General features: G+C 43.9%; 2 protein-coding genes across 7 annotated transcripts in view; one reads left to right on the top strand and one right to left on the bottom strand.

Annotated features, from left to right (window-relative positions):
• LOC106810551 (low-density lipoprotein receptor-related protein 2-like) overlaps nucleotides 1-8,862 on the top strand; it is a 109,210-nt gene extending 100,348 nt beyond the window's left edge. For both annotated transcript variants that reach the window (XM_014813935.1, XM_014813940.1), the window contains exons 78-87: nucleotides 410-704; nucleotides 1,401-1,529; nucleotides 2,003-2,223; nucleotides 2,744-2,866; nucleotides 3,231-3,410; nucleotides 4,838-5,014; nucleotides 5,318-5,417; nucleotides 5,567-5,660; nucleotides 6,129-6,320; nucleotides 6,539-8,862. In XM_014813935.1, coding sequence (XP_014669421.1) covers nucleotides 410-704; nucleotides 1,401-1,529; nucleotides 2,003-2,223; nucleotides 2,744-2,866; nucleotides 3,231-3,410; nucleotides 4,838-5,014; nucleotides 5,318-5,417; nucleotides 5,567-5,660; nucleotides 6,129-6,320; nucleotides 6,539-6,652 — 1,625 coding nt within the window. In that variant the 3' untranslated portion in view covers nucleotides 6,653-8,862. The remainder of the gene's footprint in view (nucleotides 1-409; nucleotides 705-1,400; nucleotides 1,530-2,002; nucleotides 2,224-2,743; nucleotides 2,867-3,230; nucleotides 3,411-4,837; nucleotides 5,015-5,317; nucleotides 5,418-5,566; nucleotides 5,661-6,128; nucleotides 6,321-6,538) is intronic.
• Nucleotides 8,863-8,916: 54 nt separating this feature from the next.
• Nucleotides 8,917-21,804, bottom strand: part of LOC106810562 (la-related protein 4-like) — a 71,810-nt gene continuing 58,922 nt past the window's right edge. For 3 of the 5 annotated variants that reach the window (XM_014813983.1, XM_014813976.1, XM_014813953.1), the window contains 8 exons: nucleotides 20,539-20,808; nucleotides 20,023-20,166; nucleotides 19,168-19,384; nucleotides 17,869-18,053; nucleotides 16,555-16,758; nucleotides 16,026-16,134; nucleotides 15,408-15,579; nucleotides 8,917-14,857 (listed from right to left, as the gene is read on the bottom strand). In XM_014813983.1, the coding sequence (XP_014669469.1) occupies nucleotides 14,706-14,857; nucleotides 15,408-15,579; nucleotides 16,026-16,134; nucleotides 16,555-16,758; nucleotides 17,869-18,053; nucleotides 19,168-19,384; nucleotides 20,023-20,166; nucleotides 20,539-20,808 (1,453 nt within the window). In that variant the 3' untranslated portion in view covers nucleotides 8,917-14,705. The remainder of the gene's footprint in view (nucleotides 14,858-15,407; nucleotides 15,580-16,025; nucleotides 16,135-16,554; nucleotides 16,759-17,868; nucleotides 18,054-19,167; nucleotides 19,385-20,022; nucleotides 20,167-20,538; nucleotides 20,809-21,804) is intronic. The other 2 variants (XM_014813970.1, XM_014813961.1) reach the window with 2 other exon arrangements.

Below are 21,804 nucleotides of genomic sequence, written 5' to 3'. Positions count from 1 at the left end.
GCATGGATTTACACACTAGTAGCAATGTAGGTCAGGATTATATGCTAGTAGCATGCTAAGTTATGATTGCGTGACAGAGGAGTAGTAGGTTGGGATCCCATACTAGCAAAATTGTAGGTTATATTAGGATTGCACAAGGTTAACAAGGTTAATGCAATTGCTGATAAACAGAATTTAGTGATGTAAAGGAATCGTATATAACTATGTCAGTGAAATAACAAATCATCATACTGTGGCATCATACATGACAACAATGTTATCACTGTCATGACTTTACATATGTGATCACATCTACGTCGCCGTCGTAACAATACATACAGTCAAAACGTGATGGCATTACGTCGTCAGTTATCATAAACCCTCTCACTGCAACGCTATCACCGTCATGACTCCTGTCTCGCCACTGCAGGCATGAACTGCCGCGCGTTGGGCAAGCCGGCCGTCATCCTGTTCTCGAACGGGCCGGAGATTCGCAGCTACAAGCTCGTCGACAAGGCGCAGCTCGAGTACGGCGACCTGATTGCCAACCAGAAGCTCATCCAGGCGATCGACTACGACCCGAAGCGCAACCTGCTGTACTGGGCCGACGGCGAGCGCAAGAAGCTGGTGCGCGCGAGCATGGTCGGTCCGAACGACGTCGGGCAGCCGCAGCAGCTGCTCGACGCGCAGAATCCCGAGGGCATCGCTGTCGACTGGATCGGCAGGTAGGGTGGCGCACTCTGGCGGGCGGTTTGGAGAGAGACGAGCGGTGACTGGGTCGGCAGGTAGGGTGGCGCAATCTGGCGGTTTGGAGAGACACGAGCGGTGGCAGTTGCGCTGCTCCCGCTTGCCTCGCCGCAGGTCTCTGCGCTTGATGTTCGCGTGAGCTGTGGCTGTGAAGTGTGAGTTGCTGCGATTGAATGGGTGCACACGTCATGACAGGTTACGGTGGCACCGTCAGTTTTGTATAGTGGCGACTCTGGAGCTCTGAGTAATTGCTAAAGATGGCCATGCAGTTTGAGTGTAATTATATAACTCATTGCAGTACTAAGAGTTTGAATGTGTGGTGGAAATTAACAACTCACTGGCAGGCCACTGGCTTTTGAAAAGAAACGAATGGTGTTAGGTCACTTGAGAGAAGGTTTTCAACAGGTGTATGCAATATTGTGTTTGATGAGAGGCATATATTGATATATATTGATATATTGGCATATATTAAGTTGATATTTAGGGAAAACAGAGCATTTCATTTGTAACTTCATTTTTCGTCTACTCTACCTTGGTCCCAGTGTCTAGATTGGTGGGTTAGTGACGTGATATGATTTATGAAGGTAGTCACTGTCCATGAACTGCAAACCTGACTGTGACTGGTCAGCATATAGTCAGTATAAACGGTATAAATGCATAACCTTGTCGTGCAGGAATCTCTATTTCACTGACGGTGGTCGAAGACGAATTTCTGTTTCCACTTTGGACGGACGTTATCCCAAAACGATCGTGGAGGATAACTTGCAGCAACCTGGAGATGTTGCAGTGAATCCAGAACTTGGGTATGTATATTAGATTTTTTTTTTCAAATGTTAGCAGCAACTTTTAATTAAACTCCTTACAGACATACTCAATTGACAATGAAGGTTGGATATATGCTTTAAGAATTTATTTGATTCACTTCAATTTTTTCTCTATAATCTATTGTTCCCACCCTGTAGGCTGCCATGTTAATGAATCAACATGGTATCTATACACGTGAAAAAACTAGATGTAAGAAGATAACTGAACCATTGTGAGGAAAACAGCAATGTTGTAGCGTGGTCGGTGAGAAACAACACACAACATGGCCGTATTAACTAGCCTCCACCTAAACATGACACTTGAAACTCACGGTTGAGCAAAGCAAGGGAAACATGGCAGCTGCCTCTGGAACCTCAGTCACCGCATGAGGTCAACTGAAGAGGGTGCCAATATCTACTTGTCATGTGTTCCTGTAAGTATATTACAATCATAACTGGACATTCTCTTGCAGCATGCTCTACTGGACGGACTACGGCTCCACGCCTAAGATAGAGTCGGCGTACATGAACGGAGAACACCGCAAGGTGCTGGTCAAGACGGGCCTGAGCAAGCCTACCGGTCTCGCTATTGATTATTCGGCAAATCACCGCGTGTACTGGTGCGATCACAAGCAGGAACTCATCGAGTCGATGAATGCGGATGGCTCCGACAGACTTGTTATCCTCAGGAAAGGTATGCAACGATGAGTGCTCACGCAGTCTCTGTGTGCATGTATGCATGTATGCGTGTTTACGTGTGTGTGTGTGTGTTGGGGGGGGGGTGGATCCACTGTGTTGTGTGTGTACTGCTGCGATCACAATCAGGAACTCATCTAGTCAATGAATGCTGATGGCTCGGACAGACTCGTTATCCTCAGAATGTTCTCAAGTATGTAATGATAAGGATTCAGTCTGTCTCTGTGGGTATGTGCACATGTATGAGTGCTTATATTACCTGTGTGTGTGTGGGGGGGGGGGTATTTGTGCGGCCGCTGTTTGGTGCATGTGCGTGTGCATGCGTACATTTGTGCATGTATGTCTGTGTCTGTGTGAGAATGTGTGTTTGTGGATGCATTCACGTGTGAAATTAAAATACATACAGCTGCTGTCGTGTGTTATACCTTAGTTCAGATGAACACTTGTGCATTTATGCAGTGACAATAGATCATCTTTACCAACTTGAGAATTTCATGTGCAATTTTCATTTCTTCCAGATTTAAATAAGCCGTACAGACTGGACGTGTTTGAAAATTGGCTGTATTGGGTCTCTCATGATACCGGTGCTGTGTACATGCAAGACAAGTTTGGTCGTGGAGTCAAGGTCACAGTACAAGATGGTATGTAATGCAGAAATTCAATGACACTGGGTAATATAATAGCTAGGGTGCTACATTTAGGTATGACGTTGTTGTCATTTCTCTAATGAACCATTTTTTAACGATTAAAAGTAAATCAATTCCATACGGTCATGACACTGGGTTTGAATTGAGTTGTTCTATATCTGCAGCAAAATGCAATAACCTATAAATCGTTGTTACACATAGTAAGCTATGATAGTTCTTTAACAAGTATTATATATATATATATATATATATATAATGTGCAATATACGAACAATTACACACCAATTATTGTTATGCGCCAGCGATTGTGTCTGGCTATAAGATGCACTACAAGATATGCACACGCATTGCATTGCAGGATTGAACACCGTGACGGACATCAAGATCTTCCAGATACATCGCTACAACCAGACGATACAGTCTCGCTGTCCGGAGAACTTCTGCTCACACCTGTGTGTGCTCATCCCTGGTGGATACAACTGCATGTGTCCCGATGGCTCCAACTTCATTCCGGGAAGTAGGGAAACGTGTGATACCGGTAAGCAAGCAGAAGGCACATTCAGGTTATTAAGCCAGAAGGAGCAACACTTCCTTGTCTCGGGGCATGGGGGGAGGATCTCAAATAGAATATACAGTCAACAGGTCAAAGGGGCATTTATGTCAGTTCATATCGGTCAGGAGTAGATAATAGGGAAGGAGTGTGACATCAATAAACAAGGGAAATTCGTCATTTACTAGCCTTATAATACCTACGATTTACTACGCGTAACTCATCCAACTTGAGCTCAAATCGGACACAGTACATCTGCCTACCATCGTGCGAAATCCTTTCCTCATATACACCCGCAATCCGGAGATACAGACTAAAACGTACGACACGATTTTCAATTCTTTGGCCATCAATCCAAATGCACTGCCCGCCTCATATTCAAACAAAAGGCAGCTACTAACCACACTGTCCACGGCTTGCGCTCACGGCGAGGCGCTGTGGCTCGCAGGGAGATTTGAATCCGATCTGCTGCTGATAGCGGATTGGCGTGCGTGCGTGGTATGGGGGCATGCCAGCTGTATTGCCGGCATGCCGGTATGACATACAGGCATACATTGTAGCTGTGTACCGGGTCAAAGGTTATCTTGCCGAGTGTTGCGTTGATGCCTAATCACCCTGCGAGCCACAGCGCCTCGCCGTGAGCGCAAGCCGTGGACAGTGTGGTTAGTAGCTGCCTTTTGTTTGAATATGAGGCGGGCAGTGCATTTGGATTGATGGCCAAAGAATTGAAAATCGTGTCGTACGTTTTAGTCTGTATCTCCGGATTGCGGGTGTATACGAGGAAAGGATTTCGCACGATGGTAGGCGGATGTACTGTGTCCGATTTGAGCTCAAGTTGGATGAGTTACGCATAGTAAATCGTAGGTATTATAAGGCTAGTAAATGACGAATTTCCCTTGTTTATTGATGTCACACTCCTTCCCTATTATCTACTCCTGATATCGGTCCAAGTCCCAAATTTTGAGTTGTAGTTTGATTGATGCGTACTTCGCACTGTCTGTCATGTCTTTATATATTTTTCTTTAGCATAATTATGCTGTTTACTGCATGATACCGGTAAGCAAGCAGAAGGCACATGCAGGTTATTAAGCCGGAAGGAGCGGTACTTCCTTGTCTCGGGAGGCGGTTCACAAATGTAATATACAGTCAATTAAGGGGTGTCCTACATTTCGTCCACATTTAGCATCCTTATAAGGGATGCTAATTGTGTCATTTATAGTCAGGTGCCGCGTTCTATAGAGGTGGTCGTGATCTGTCACTCGAGGGAAACGCTAAGTGTCATTTATAGACAGGTGTCTGTTCAATAGAGGTGACCGCTAAAATAGGTGTGACTGTACAAGTAAAACGTAGCTTATGCCATATCTTATAGACTGCATTTTGTGAGTAGTTTTTGCTATCCTTTGGTATTTGATTAGATTTCCAGGAGCCGATACCAGCACCGCGCATATGCACGTGTGAGAACGGGGGAACATGTTACTCTGCGCATGATGGTTCAGTACTCTGCAGATGTCCATTAGACTTCACCGGCGACCGTTGCGAACTAATACAGCCGAAGAGTAGTCATGTACAATCTGGCGCCAAAAACAGTGGAAGTAAGTCGGCACAGTCATGGATGAGTGATAATTTTTCTGGTTAACAGGTATTGGACTGTTTATAAATGTTGATATGCTACAGTAATGAGCATTTAATGATGACAGTATTTAATGATTTAAGTTAAGTAAGTCCTGGACACTGACGAGATGTCAACAAAATAACAGGTACATAGACTGACACGCCAGTAAGTTACTGAGAGAATTACTGAATAGATGAGGAGGTAGCTAAGAGATGCATGCATACAGGCATATGGATACCGTAGTGCATTATTAATTGCATACTTTTTAACATTTTTTTCGCAGAACTGGCGGCCGCCATTATCGTGCCGATTGTCATACTGCTGATAGTCCTAGCACTGCTGGCCGTGTTCTTGTTTGTCAAGCGTCACAGCCTAGGCCTTGGGTGAGTTTCTCTGAGCGAAAAAGCAAAATGCACCTGCCCATATGCAGTCCGTGGCGTGTTGGTACAGCCGTTATAATACACTGTTAAAATTCAGTTTAAACGCCGTTAGTTGGTTAACGTTCGTACATGTTCATACGCTGTGCTTTCAGTGGAGGCAAGCTGGGGAGCAGCACGAGTGTGTCGTTTAGAAGTGGCAGCAACATGGTGCAGTATGATGGCTCAGACATGCCGTATGGTGATCAGGTAAGCAGCATAATATATCGGCGACTGCATAAAACAGTTCGTGTCGTTCTCACTCACCTCTGGTGAGAAGCTGAGATTTATATCAACCTTGTGTGTATTTTAAATTCGGTATAGCATAAAACGTTCCAAACAAAGACAAGTTATGTTTTCAAGGTTCAAAGACAAATTATATTGCCAGTAGGCCATGCGTTGTTTCACCTTACTATCCATTTAGTCTTAACATGTGCATCTCGTAAATCTTTGACTAGCATGTTATAGTAGAATAATCACTATGGGATGTGTGCACGTTGTGCTATGTACTGGGTATTCATTACGTCTGCATGTTGATTAACAATTTTTGTTACGTTGAGCTGTTGAAAACCGTGAAATCAGCATATTCTATTCTAGAGTGCGATACTGTTTAGCACATTTACAGGTTTGCATTATTGCATGCATCACCATGATTTAATTATCATTACATTTTCCCAGGAGCAGAATGGCGTGTTAGATGCCACGGCCAGTGGTAAGGCTACAGACTTCAGTAACCCCGTCTACGACTCTGTAAATCTGGAGGTTATGAACCCAGAGTCGAAGAGCATGCCACCGATTTCTGGGAGCGAGTATGACACTGTCGACATACAGCCCAGCAGTGGAGCAGTTCAAACCTCTAATGGGAAAAGTGTACGTATTTTCTCTCACGAATATCGTGGCCAAAAAAAAATCTTTTTGCTTTTGCAGGCTTGTACATGGCAATGGTATCGTACACCGACATAAAGTTTGGGAAGGGTAGGGGCCTATCTCAAAATTACTCGACGTGTAAAGGGTGACCTACTTTCAATTCCCACCAGGACATGTTAGGATTGTCAATCAGGTTTATTACACGTGTGTCATATTTTCAGATACAACCAGATGATATAAAGGTGATGGTTCGGCAGACGGCCCTGAATCCCTCGTCTAAGGACACAGAGAAGGATACTGCTTTGCTTGTGGAGGAGGATGCTAGCATGGTGTAATTGCCGTCATGTAAAAAAATGTTATATTGGTCAGCAGCAATATTTTTTCTGTCAAAATTATTTTATACGAGTGATTGAGAGCACCTCGCACTCCTTAACCCCAAAGCTGTCTGTTGTAATTTTTAATATTAAGGTGACATTCCGTTATCATTTATTAGGAATGAAAAGATTTAGCATCCCGAAATGTTTACCCAGATCTATTCTAGAATCTCGAGGGTGAGAGTGGTGGCGAATTTTAGATATCTCATGGTTTTTAAATTAAAGTAGCATTTTTGCTACAGTATAATGTTGGTTACCAATTTTTGGACCACTACATAGGAGATCATGATGCGTTGGTTTTAAGCAGCAGAAAAACATGTCTGTTTACTAAATAGAATAAAAACATTACTAATTAAATATAAGAATATTAGATGGGCAAAATTTTACCAGTTTAAACAGTGCAACAGTAAGCTATGGTAATGCAAACGTGTGATCGTTGAAATATTAAGCAATTCAAAATTCCACCATTTAGTCACGAAATAGTGCATTACAAGGGTACGGGGAGTATAGCACTGTGTGTAAATTTCGTCTCGTTTATTTTTTTAGCTTGCATTGTTCAACTTGAGCGTCATTTGATCATCACTCTTACGCTCACAGTATATAGTTGATTAGCCAGGTTGTTCCATATACTCACACGCAGTTGTATGGATACCTGTTCATATCGGAAAACTCGCACTACTATTTGTTTATATCTGCACATCGAAGAAACATTCAGTTATCACAGCTGAGGTCTCTTAGCTTGTATTACCACCGGTGCTGCACTATATGCAATTGAGTATTGATCATAGTAAACGTATAAGTGCGAACATTCTAAGTAGTATGTACTCGAGACAGTAGATATTGGTGAGGGTAACCATGGTAACGTGGACTCACGTGACGTATTCATTCATGAGTGTGTTCTGTCAAATTTCGTAATCATGTGCAATTCTGGATATTTACAAGCAATGCTAGCAGATTTTATTGCTAGCAATCATACGTAGGCCTTACTGAATGGTTCATTTGTTACGTAAGGAATCCATTAAAAATCTTGTTCACGAATTACCGATGATGGGAGGGCGAGTTGCGGGTGCGGGAATACGTGAGGCGAGAGATGATGCGCCCCACGTACTTTTATTAATGGGGAGGGTGTTGTTTTACGAGCGCTCTCGTGAGAGACTTGAGCTTTGTGATATTGCTAGCAACGTTTACTCGGCGGCAGTGAAAAGCAGGAGCAATTACGTGTCGCGTTTCTTCCGTGAGCGCAGTCGTGCAGCATGTCTATGCAACAGATCACCGTAGGGGGAGGGGGGGGGCACTGAGATGTGAGGATGGCCTGCTGCGATATATGTATGTGCATGCAGACTATGAGCTCTAGGTGCTGTTTGCACGTGTATTAAATATTACTGGTTATTCTATATGCATATTTCGAACGAATCTGTATATAATCTGCATATTAAAATCGTTTTCCCCGTTTTTTTTTTGCTATTTAGCTCATTTAGATTTACATGAGATTATAGATTTTATCTCTGTTCGGTTGTGTGGTCTATCCAGAACTAACCCGGCTGAATTTACTGTTGGCAGTTGGGCAGGCTTGATTTAAACAGGTTTTATCCAATGAATATGTATACACCTTCACGTGTTACGTCATTTTAACTTGGCTTAGAATAAGCACACTGTGAAAGCTTACGGCATTTGCCATGTATTGCCAAGTAATGTTTGCTCGATGATGTACAAACATTCACTCGTTTTGGGATACAAAGTGATTTGAAAGGCAAGTGCGTGCGTAGCAAGCAGGTTCACTACCGTCCAAAATGGCTCTACATGTCATTCATAATATATAGATGTCATACTATTTTTGTCTGCTCGAGAAGATTGTTCTAAAACTGGTGTATTGGTTGAATCGAGGGTGCATAAACACACTAATGTGTATATGTTATTCTTGGTTGCATTAATCCACAAAAACATAATATGCCTTCAAACTACATCACAGTCATTCTTCATATATAGCCAGCCGGCCACATATAGTAGCTTGCCTTACAGAATTTTGAGTAACCTGAATCGTCATCATCGTCATTATCTTCATGCATGTGTCAAAGTGCTATGGTTTTGGTGAAGAAATAGTGTTGTAACTATATGTACATTGTACGTGTTTTGTAATAATAAACTTTTATCGTGTTATTGTAAAAATGTAACTCGAATAGTGGATGAATTTGTCAAGTGAGAATTGAAAAATAATGAGAATCAAATCAATTTTCACACAAATTTTTATGTTTGATGCATTCAATGCATGGACAACAAGTGGGCAAATGTTGATAGCACGAACCCTACCCACATACAGGGCAGCATTGTACAGTTGCGTATATAGGGGGTAAATACTATACATTATTAAAGCACCCTACACGGGACCAAAAATGCAGTATTTTCCTCTACACAAAGTGCCGACAAGACTGGGTAACAGCACAAAAATCCAAGCATATTCCTTCAAACGTTCTATACTAGGTGGTGATTGTCTAACGACTTTTTCCCAGAAAGAAACTAGCAGAGACAAGATGACGACGTCGCCGTCGAGTGAAACACTAATCCTGTTTCACCGTAATACAGTATCTGTAAAACTGTCGCCAGTTCTGCCGACCTAATTCTTACGCAGATTGACCGACTGATGGTGTGCAGTGTCGCCAAAATTTCAATCTATCACGACATTACTCGGCATCCAAAATTGCCGAGCGATAGACGTTTCAACGGCAAACTAAATTTATTCACGAAAGTAACTCTTAGTCATAGTTACTCGGTCCCTGCAAACAACTGCCGCATGGTAACGGCCTGGGCCACCGTTTGCTACGCATACATGCCCCTCGTCTACTCTATACACAGTCATTGGCTTGACACTGATAGAAGAACTCTTGCCACAACCGCAGTACATGACATACGCATTTCCATCTTCTACATTCTGGCCCAGTCCTTGTCGTCGGCCTGTCGTTATTAGCTGCATTACTCATCTACGAGTTATGATTGATAACACTGCAGTAGAGTTACATTGGATGACTTCCAATCACGGAGAACTAATTACGCAATTAATTGGTACATACTTGTTTCAATTAAGGGACATCACCACACAAGGCTGTAGCATCCTTAGTTTAATTATAAGATATTCAAGAAAATAACAAGGCAGTATTATAATACAGTACCATTCCCCTATAACAACCTTTCAAAATGTAAAACTAAACCTTTCATATTTATATGACTGTATTTAACTAAAACGTTCACAACTACTTCTTCCTGCTAGCAACCGAACCACCGTCAAACGCGCACACGACTTTCTCGATTTGCGTCTACATTTACAACATACACTGCTCCTTTCATGAAATTATAACAGACATATTCCTATGTGGGTAGCTGTAGTGTAAGCTTATCGCAATATAAAAACTCATTTTCCAGTTGACTATCAGACTGAGGAACTTGCAACAAAAATGCCGTTCATTTATTAAATTCCGCAAGAAAATACACGTGAATATCATTGTGCGTTCACAATAAATCTCTGTGTAAGACGGGCAAACCAGACCAAAGTTTTGACATGCCAACCATACAGACACCACAATCCTCCCACAAACAACCCGGTTGCACAGATTTGCTAGCTTGCAGGGAGAAGTAAGTGTTAATTAACTCTGCTTCCTCGACTATGCTTTAATATATGCACGAATAAAAATTATATTTATACAGACTGGCGCAAAAACCAATGGAGAGTAATTTTGGTGCATTCCGCAAATAGGGAGCAAGACAAGAAGAATCGAATATTCAAAGCATAAAAATGCTAGAGCAGAGGACATGATTTCCAAGTAGGAATGCGACAGTCTCGGACTTTATGTTTGCCAGTAGCTTCGGCACGCCATTGATATTTACGACAGTCTAATATCACACGTGAGCACAATGGCAGCAATGGGCAAGAATGCTCTTGTGTTTGTCGAACTTGAACTAGATACACCACCCTAGACCAGACCAGCACAAACCTGCAAACAGGACCCCAGATCTAGCCGTTCATCATCTGCACAGTGTCACTGCACCATTACCTGTGCTGGCCAACGTTTAACACTAAAACTTCACAGCTAAAATAGATTCACCGAAGCTATCACGTGACCGCAAACAATCAACACGGAAACCATAAACACAAGAGCATCTTTGACCATGATGCAAACAACAGTGAAAATCACGACTATGAATTGAATACGTTATAAATCCATGGATGTTACAGACACCAGTCAGAATGCTAATGTGAAGATAAACATACTATATTATAATATACCAACTTTTAATAAACAAACAACAAACAGATATGATTTTTGTTACATTACCATACCCCGATGCTGCTCATTCTCTGTAATTATGTTAATGGAATCAGGCGATTTTATGGAAGCTAGACTGCGTGAATAACCCTGTAAATGCAGTGGTTATATTGAAATCGGGCAACATCAAGCTTTGCACGGATTAGGCAACGTTCCAAATACTTTATTTTAAATTTACAATGCCAATTGCATAAGCACCAACAACGCAGTCACGCGTTCGACTGTGTACCAAAAACCAGAATGCGTGAACCAGGTGTACAGATGTACAGACATTGAAGGCTCCAGGGGCGTGGTCATGCAGTAACCGTTTCTTATTACATACAAACACTACGTAACTTCAAAACACAAACCGCATAAGCTACACAGGTTGCATAAATGTCATTTATTGTCATCACTGCTGCGACTATGAAGCCTACTGATAACCATATATATAGTCTACACCCTAGCCATAGCTCACGCACAGGCACACACGCACACACACACACTTAGTTTTTTTTTTTACAATAATAGCTTCTTTTCTTTCAAAAAATAAATTTTTTCTATTTTTTACACATGTAATATGTGGTGCAAGAGGGTTGATGACAGTTCCACAGTCAGATACTTGTTACAACGAACGTTCTACGCACACAATACTGGCACTGGAGCTTGCAGTGCGGAGGTTTTAGCACATATGAACTAAACACTTTGCAAGCATAGAAAGATACATGCACCTACAACACCCTCCCCGTCTACGCGTGTCCTCGCTACACGTGCGTTTGCACGTCGGAGGACGGCGACGGACGCGCGCAATCTGTCATCATGTGAGATGCACGCGGCACCATGCATCCTAGCCGCGTCTCGTCGAGGTGCTAGACTTATCGTCGCCTGTTCGCCTAGCAACACCACTAGCTGTCAGCGTACGATCGCTTGCAGCATCGCCAACCAATCCATCCAGCACACGCTCTCATCTCAATGCTTACTAAGCCAACTTTGCTCGCCTCGCTCCGTCAGACGACCTTGCACGACGTTGAGGGGTGACACCAGGTACGTACGTACTACTCGTGCGAACCTAACATCTTCATTGCACTTGTCCACAGTGCTGCCACGCATGCGTCGGATCGCATCACTCCCATCCCACCCCGGTGCAGGCTCCTATACACGCCTAACCACTTGCTGTTTGCCTTCGCGGAGACACAGACGCCCGACAGGCGATGGCAGAGCATGTACATGTAAACAGTTACAAATGGTTACAGCTACGATGGTATAACACGGTAATATGGGTATCACAATATGCATTTCCCTTTCTGTTTGCACGATGTTCTCATATTAGCCACGTTCACCAGCTGCAGTCATGCTCTGCAAAATTGCTTTCCCAAATGGAGACCACTCGCTAGTGCTTCTTAAATATGATACCGACTACTATGAACTGACTACTGGCTATTAAATGCTGAATGATAAATAGGTAGAAATACACACAGAGACTGCTCGTAAATATTCATAACAACGAAATAGCACTTGGTATTTATATGACTAAAGCGTGTTAGTTGCTTAAAACGATCCCTGACTAACATGTAGTTTTGATGCGTACCGCTCTGCAGAAATCAATAATACTAGCCACAGTTGGGTAACTATCAATCAACCTATGTGCTCGGCTCTCTCCACTGAGCAGACACGCTCCACTATCCCTGAACCATTCTATCCGAACCTGAACACGTCCCTTCACCACTGATTCCCACTAACGCCCTGTATAGACAGGGATACCAATCACTATGCAATAACTCTTTGCTAAACATTTGTCCGACTTTACAAAACATACGTTCGCACGTGCATTTATGTAATGCACACACATGCACGTATGCATGCACGCACGCACACACGCACATACACAAGATGCACCCACACGCACACGCACGCGCACGCATACACATTCACTGCCTCCCGACACGTATTATGTGCATAAAAGTCTATATACGATAGCAGTGTGATAGATATAGGTATACTATAGGTCTGTTGCCAGATTAAGGTTCCCGATACAAATAAAACGCGTTTGTCATGATATAGTAAGCCATGCTGCATATGATGCTGTGCACTCGGTCTGCTACATTGCACTAATCCATTGTGCGCACCTAGCTGCTACAGCAGTTCCAATACACGGATGTAACCTTCATCTAATAGCAGAGCTGCTATGTTTCAATAACTACTAAGAACTCCCCGTGTTCTCAGACAGTAATTACATCTAGCAGTTGCTTAATATGTACTAAAATATACCTGAAATCTTTGATGATAATCGACACAAGAGAGAGCGAGACACTGTACCGGGCCGTTTATGGACAACGACGTGCCAACACTCCTAAGAAATTAAAACGGGTTACGTCCACACGTAATGAGTATACATGGCAACATCCATCACTATCATTATATTCTGGGTCGGCGGTGGCTTCTATGTCTACAATCATCCGATTCGCAACCACACTGGCGCGGGAGCGAATGGCGGAAAAATCACATACATCGAGATCCGAACCAACGTCATTGGTTTTCTCCGACTCTCACGTGTCAAGACAACCAACATCTGGTGTCAAAATAGACCCGACATGTGAACGCGCATTCACCTGTTCGATGCAGTTGTTGCCTGCTTATCATGTATAGTTGCATGAGCCCAGTGGTCTCTCGTCTACATTAATGGTGCATTCGATTAAACAGACGTTACGCTATATGGCAGCAAGTTAATACAAAAGACTGAGCACGACGTGTGAAACAAACACACAGGTAAATCTGCCCGTAACCTGACCGACTTGTCACTCCGTGAATGAAAGCGTTTGGACACGCTTATGTACGTAACGCTCCTCCGCTAGCAAGCAGCACAAGCCAATAGCATGCCCTCTACCACAAGAAAATGTCCGTTACGTTCACTCGCGCGTAGACGTACGCACGTTGTGTGAGTGCGCACCAACCATGGAGCCAGTTTCAACGGGAAGAGACGGTGGTGACAGCAGTCATTCCCACTGATGCGCTGGGTGAACTGATCTGCAGCCGTCCACAAAACCGTCGAAACCACGGCATTTTCAAAAACAACAATCACGCATGCATTTCCAACGAGCATTCGCGTCAACCTCTGATGAGCAGCACATAAATTCACCATCCCTGCTCTATACCAATCGTCCCACGTTAGTCGACATTGGCACAGTAGGCCAGTCGCTATCTCGCCTCGTTTTTCTCAATCCGATTCTAGAACCTAAAAAAGAAAACTAAAACAAGTAACCGCTACAGTGGCCGCCTACTGCCTGGACACCACAGTGGAAGATAAAACTTGCTCCGCAACTCACATGCGTGGCCACTGGCTGATAACGGGCAGAAGCCACGGCTTCTTCACACCGGGACAGAAACCGACGCAAATAACTTAAACCTGACGGTCAACAACAAGTATTACGGAACGTATCACAAACAAGCTAAAGGTTTGAACCTGCAGTTTTTGCACATCGAAGGAGTGAAGACACCACTGCCACGCCAGCATCGTTTTCGCCACTCCCAGTTTTTGGCTCCAAGCGGTGCACTCTCATGCAGGGCGTTTGTACGATCGCCGTGGTTACGCAGTCACACGCTGCCAACAGCTCATCACGACCAGACGACCAGCACGCGAAGTAGGCACCGCCGCTCTCCTACCTCCCGTCGCACGGCGGCACACGTGCGCCTGCTCGGCTCGGCCAATCACAATTCAGCTTTCACTTGGTGGGGGATCGGAGGCCGGCCGAGTCGCGGCGCCGCTCGCGTGTTTCCCGCTCATCCCGACAGTTCTCCTTCTGTCCGCGACTGGCTCGCATCCTGAAGTCACGCTCCCTATTGCTGCGCGGCGTCTCCTTAAGAATGAGCCGAGCTGCAATACACACACCAACGTGGTTTTAGTAATGTCAGAAAGACAGATGGGTGGACACAGACAGACAGACAGACAGACAGACAGACAGACAGACAGACAGACAGACAGACAGACAGACAGACAGACAGACAGATCAATAGATAAACATGAAATGTTAATTACATGTTTGATTCAGATGCAGATATTAACTGCTAATAAAAACGTTGATCATACATGCATAGTCAGCATGAAGTCAATACTGATGTTCACAGAGAAACCAAAGAAAATATGGGTGAGAAACACATAACACATTTTCTGCTAAAAACCAAATAGCTCATGGCACAGATGCATCTACCAGTAATGGTAGAACAAATGCCAACATCATACATAATGCATATGAAATATTAAACAGCAGAACACAGCTGGTGGCAACATAGAAACATGAAACTTTAGGTATATCTACCATGCTACTACTGTCAGATGCAGAAATATGATGACATATCAGTTGTAAACAACTATTTTTGACTGGCATATTTTTCCCCAAAAAACTCTTATACTAGTGAAAACCTACAAGAAGAAATTGATTCTTTATCTTTTGGCTTTTCCTTTTCCTTGTTAGCAACAGCCAGGGCTTCCTTCTTCTCTTCCTCCTTCTTCTGCTCTTGTGCCATCTTCTCCTTTTCCTTCGCACGTGCCAATATCTGAGCATAACTCAGTTTGGGAGCAGACTTATCGTCAGAGGCCTAACGAGGAAAACCGATATGATAATAAAGATGATAGCAAACACAGTACCCTATACAAACGCACCACCAAGAACAGCAGTATACGTGCCAAGCAACACAACTAACGTACGCTCAATACTTAATAACCAACAACCACAACTACACTCACACAGATACATATAACATACTTTGTGGCATAACATATATATATATTGATCTCGCTTGTCAGGAATTTATGAAACCTATGACGGCCACATACAGATATTGCTAGCGTGAGGCGAAACATTCCCCCACTGTACAGTAACAGGAATACAATTAATATCGAACAAGCTTCCCTAGTCGTTGCCAGGGTATATAAATGTTACTAAATTTGAAACTATGACCGCTTCCCTACAAATTGGAGTACCTGGTGGGAATTTCATTATTGGATAAAGTGCAAGAGATGCACGACAGTCGAAAGGACCTACCTGTCCAGTAACAGTAACAGCAACAGGCCCATTCGCGACGGGTGTCGGCTGTGGCTGCAGTTGCTGTGGGGCTTGACACTGGATGCCTTTGCTTGTTGGCTTATCTGTACTGCTTTCAGAAAGCAATAAATACTTTGTGTGTGAGAATTAAAGATGCAAAATCCATCTCCTTAGTATCTCACTGTTCACATGTCTATGGATTGAGAGTGGCAGTGAAGGAGGGAAGGAAGGAGTGAGAGAGAAAAAGGGCGAGAGGGAAATGAAGAGGGAGATGGAAAGGAAGAGGGAGAAAAACGGACAGGCAATGCAATTTTTACAATAAGTTACTAAGGTTTTACTTGCTTATCAGTTCCAAGTTACAAATATCATTTTCAAAACATTACATCTACTAGAATAATAGACAAATCAAGGTGTAGTGAGCTGTCCTCACTTCAGAACTCCTCCCCAAGACAACATCCCACTCTTCTTTTCAACTAATCTCCAACTGCTACACTCAACTCATGCGTAACTGGAATACACGCACACTCACCTGGTGCTCTTGATGCTGCTGGCAGGTTTACCTGCAGCAACAGCAGCTGCTGCTGTCGCCGGTTTGCGTGAAGGAGGCGGGGAAGTAGCTGGCTTCACCAGGGTGGAGCTGGCTACCTTAGCACACACCTCCTCCTCTGGGCTCTTTACAGTCTTCTCTGTAGTGTCGACAGCTTTCGTGGAGGTGTTGGTGGCCTTGGTTAACCTAGTAGTGTCACAAGCAAAACGCATAGTGCATGATCAAATGCAGGCCCTACCGAAAAGGATACCATACTCAAAACGTGGTGACATCATGACTTTCCAGTAAAATTTTGTCAAAACACTTTTTGAATAATTCAACATATGAGGATCACATAATTTAGTGATTTTGACAATAAAAAAACAACATAAAATTACATTTAAAGCTGAAATTAAATTCACAGCATTACTAACTACTGTGACTAGGCTGTGACTATTGGATGTAATTATACTATAATGATAATTTTTTAATAACTGATATACTATTGCAATATTTGAAAAACTACAGCAATATTATTGCAATATTATTCATCCATTATAAAACCGTGTATTACATTGTTATCACACTTGTATGTTCGCATCTACATGTGTGTGCTCGATTTGGTTCACATTATTTACAATACTGATACTCTCATTCCACTCAAACACACACACACATGCATAGCGAGTGAGGAAGATAAGTGGACTATGCTTAGAAGACGACCTGGGACCAGATTAATTATTTACAACAACGATGAAAGTGTTGGTAATGGTTTTCCAGCATATTTACGTGAGAAACCATATATGTGACGGCAAATAAACCAACCTGTATTTTAATGGTTCATCTATTGGCAACTCAATTTTTCATTTAACTATAAGTAATAGTGGTAGATTTCCTTTTCCGATTTCGTTTTCATTTGACTTTTCAATCGATGCAATGCTATCAAGCCAAACACTATCGTGATTAATTGCTAGTTCGATGCATCGTTACACCTGTAATTATTACACTTGAGTAACTAGGTTATTTGGTATTCATAGCATTCATTATTTATTGTGCATGATATTTGGCAGAACTTGGAATAATTTGAACACAGTTCGACCTTCTCTTCCATTTCACCTCTCTGTGGACATGCAACCAATTTCATAGCACGCTTACGCATGATCCAGTCAGTGTATTTCCACTAGTGAAATCAACTCTAGACACTAAAGAAATAAACTCCAATCGACAACGATTTAAAGACGAATTCATACTTAAAAATACAATTTCATACACATGGATATCAGCGTGACTGCTACGTAACGGTTGCTGTGTACTCACATGGCGGGCGAAGCAGGCGGTGAGTGAGTCTGCGCTTCGCCATTCGCTAACGTAGCTGCCCCCTTGTTTGTCGGAGACATCGGAACCGTCTGTGTCTTACTGTCACGCGTCAACGGCTTGGCAGTTCCCTTGACAACATCTGCTATCCGGCTCTCAAAGATTTCCTCTGTCTTTGTAGTCGTGACCTGCCGCGTGAACAGTTCGGTTTGAAATAAGACGCGACACGATCCGGATCGTGATAACAAATCAGTAAATGCAGTAATACCCCGCACTGCCACAACTCGGGTTACGTGAATTCACAGATACGCCATTTGTAAATTATGACACTTATACCGCTGTCACATTAAACAGTTTGACTTTAGCATGCGTTGTTTATAAAATATGTCTGTGCTTGCAATCAACCTGCCACCTGCAACAAATATTCCCCAGGTCCAACATAGTAAGAGCATATAAACTAACACAGTCTTTGTTACTTATTTCAAGAGTGATTCACAACCACCTCAGCTGCTACAAAGAGAATATCAGCCTTAAACGGCAACCAACTTTAGTCCATTTTTGCCTTCAGGTCAGAGCGTGAATTACCCAAACTGACAATGATAGTGATAACGAAAACGAGCCAGCTATGAATAAAGCTTCTCCTCACCCGTTGCCTCCCAGTATTATCATGATACTGTGTGTGTTACATCGTGCATTTAAAAATGTTTACTAGCATGCACACTATCCTTCTATTACATGTTTTTGTTTAAAGATTTTCCATGGAAATGCATCTCAAATTATATAATGGAATTTAATGGTGAAATGCGCAGCTCGCATTATGGATTTTCACATTACCAACGCTCTTCTGGAATGCATTGCTCACGTAACACGATGGATTACTGTACGTCTGATGGACGCTTCTAGAAACGGCAGCAAATAAAGCGGGGGACACATTACGCGAATTTCGCTGCGGATCTACGCGGCACAAATATTCGCACCCGCATTCGATAAATTGAGCGGACACACTACACACGATCTACTGTCGCCACACGGCTCCAACCATGGCTCCATTAGTCATGTGATTTCTGGATTGCCGCCATTTCTCAATCATGTGATTAGCATACTGATCAATGATTCACTGCATTATAACATCGGCCGGCTCGATTTTTCGCTTCCATGGACACACGATGCGAATCTATACGCAGTGAAAATATCAAACATGTTTGATAGCTATTTGACACAATATGTGAATTTCGCTGCGGTCGTGCGAATAAATTTGCATGGTGCGTCCCCTGCTTAGGCAGATGAGCACAACATACTCACCGTGACCCCTGGAAGAGGCGGGAAAGAACTTGATTCTAGCTCAAAGCTAGGTGACTCCGGCTTGGTGTCCTTGGCAGTGGCCGTCAACACTGTCGTGTTGGTAGAGATGGTTGTTTGCGAAGATCCGTTTCTGAGCGGGCGAGCAGAGCCGTTGCTGCCGTTTGTATTAGCACCATTTTCACTTGCCACGGGCTCCTTTTTTCTTCTCCTGTTTGTCCTGGGTTGCACAACAAAATTCTAATTAGCACCACAAAGCAAACTACATATCTGATACTGATATACCCACGATTAAATGGAAAAACCACATTATGAATTCACAGAATAATCACTACAGCATTTATAAATTACTATACTTGTCAATGCCATCTAACTACACTTATACCACTGGTACTGACTTGTACACTGACATTTACTGACACCTCCTCAAGTTCTGAAGACACACCCACAATAGCCAGTGCATAATTGACACACGAGGTTTGCTAGTAGCTCAACAATACTTTTTAGACATTAAACACACATATACAAAACGCACGCAAGCACACACCACGCACGCATGCACACACGCACGCACGCACGCACCAACACGCGCACGCACACATGCGCTTGCACGCACACACGCGCTTGCACGCACGCACGCACCCAAACAGCAACTCCCAGACACCCACACTAACACACACAACACACCCACCCTGCACTACAAGCAGCTTGATAAACAACTGGCAACATCAACAGCTCCTACGCGTCTCCCATCGAGAGACCCCCACGAGTTCCTCCCGTGCAACTATCAGACAGTCTCCACCCCCAAAGCCGAGGCGGCGATGCACTGAGCTGTGCTGCACGCTGCTAGCGGCCTACCTCTGCGGCAACAGGTCTCCCTTGGCTTCACTGTGCGCCTGCCGGAACGCGGACGACGTCGTCTGTGCCTCACTGTCCTGCTTCATCAGCGAGCTGCCCGTCTGCTGGCTGTGTCCTGGGTAATTTGGTGAGTGAGCATCCCGCCTGCAGGCAACACAACACACACAATGGCTGACGCTCTGGAAGCGAGGGAGGGGACGACCACGCTGACTGGCACGCTGCTCCGGACCCCCATTGACGTCTCCTTCCCCCGTTCTGAACCCTGTCACGACTCTTCGACGGCACACGGTTACTAAGCATTGTTTTTAGAACCCATAGCCAATGCCGATTGGTTACAGCTGCATGTCAATAAATTTCCTGGTAAAGCGAGAAGCATAAACACTTTCAAAATGCGCCACCTCTGTCAGTGACTGCAAAGGGGAATTGATCGATCCCTGGCAAAGCGTAAAAAGCACGTGAGCGACAGAGAGAAAGAGAGATAAAACGTGTTGAGCGACGAGAAGAAGACACACATACCGATACCTGGAATGACTGTGTTCAGACTTGTCCCTGTACGACGAATACGACGAGTCGCTGTACGAGCGCTGGCCGCCGCCGCCGCCACCGCCGATCCTGCCATGGGCGCCGCCGCCGCCGCCGCCGCCGCCGCCGCCGCCGCCGCTGCCGCCGCCGAGCGACGGATAGCGGTCGTAGAGCGGCCGCGACTCGTAGCTGCCACGGTCGTACGTGCGGTCGAGGCCCCGGTGGTCGCTGCTGCTCATCGAGCGATGGCCGGATTTGTTCCTGCTGGGAGTAGCACGCAGACACACGCAGTCGTTATTAGCGTCGAACGCGTGGTCGGTATGGCGCAGCACGCACACACAACGTGTGCTCGGTGAGATGCTTCACACAGACAATCGTTTATTACGCTGCAAGATCGCCTAGCGTCGAAAAACATGGTCATAACAGTGTAGCAGACAAACAGGGTGTTAGTATGGTGCAGAAAACGTGGAGAGAGTCAGTATCTCGTACGAGACAAACAGGTTGTTTGTACTGTATACCAATTATCACGCAAAAAAGCAGTCAGTTTCGTCGGCGTCATACAACATTCAGAGGCAGTCTGAATTGTGAGCACAAAACTGCACACGACCACGCAGAACAAAAACGTGCTCAGTATCATGCGCTCAGAGAAACACCCGAGAGAAACATAGCATATGAATGATGAAAACCTAGCAAAATATAGGAAAAGTGTGACTGCCTCGATATAGAAATGCCACAGCACTGCGTACATCTGCAATGCTTTACCTGAATGAAAGGTAAAACATGGAATGATAATGCAGCAGATGGGCATTAGTTGGCAAATTCCCCATTCGCCAAATCAACACGAGATTTTTTTTGCTTTCTGAATAATGAACTACTATATTAAACTGCAACAACACAGTGTACCAAAGGAGCTTAACAACACCCGGGCCTGTTTACTAGAACCGTGATAAAATTTCGAATAGAACATATTTTGGTTCAAATAGTTTGGTTTAAAGCAAACTGATCGATTAAATATTCAATTTTTGGCGAGTGATAGTCCTAACCCTATCACCCATCAAGGCACAAGTATGCACATAATTTTCTTAAATTCACAAATAACCATCACTGCAGTGTGAGATAACCCACAATTGCACTGTACATGTAACTGAACAGTAAAACGACTAGTGCTGAATGTATGCTCGAGTGTCTGGCCTTGGCTTTTGGCTTTTGGTAGAGTTAGAGCCGTGTTCAAATAAATCACTTCTCTCACCGCAAATATAC

Source organism: Priapulus caudatus, unplaced genomic scaffold, assembly GCF_000485595.1.
Source record: "Priapulus caudatus unplaced genomic scaffold, Priapulus_caudatus-5.0.1 Scaffold17, whole genome shotgun sequence".
NCBI classification, from domain to species: domain Eukaryota; kingdom Metazoa; phylum Priapulida; class Priapulimorpha; order Priapulimorphida; family Priapulidae; genus Priapulus; species Priapulus caudatus.
Note: the sequence above shows the minus strand (reverse complement) of the source record. Positions and strands in the feature narration are given on the sequence as shown.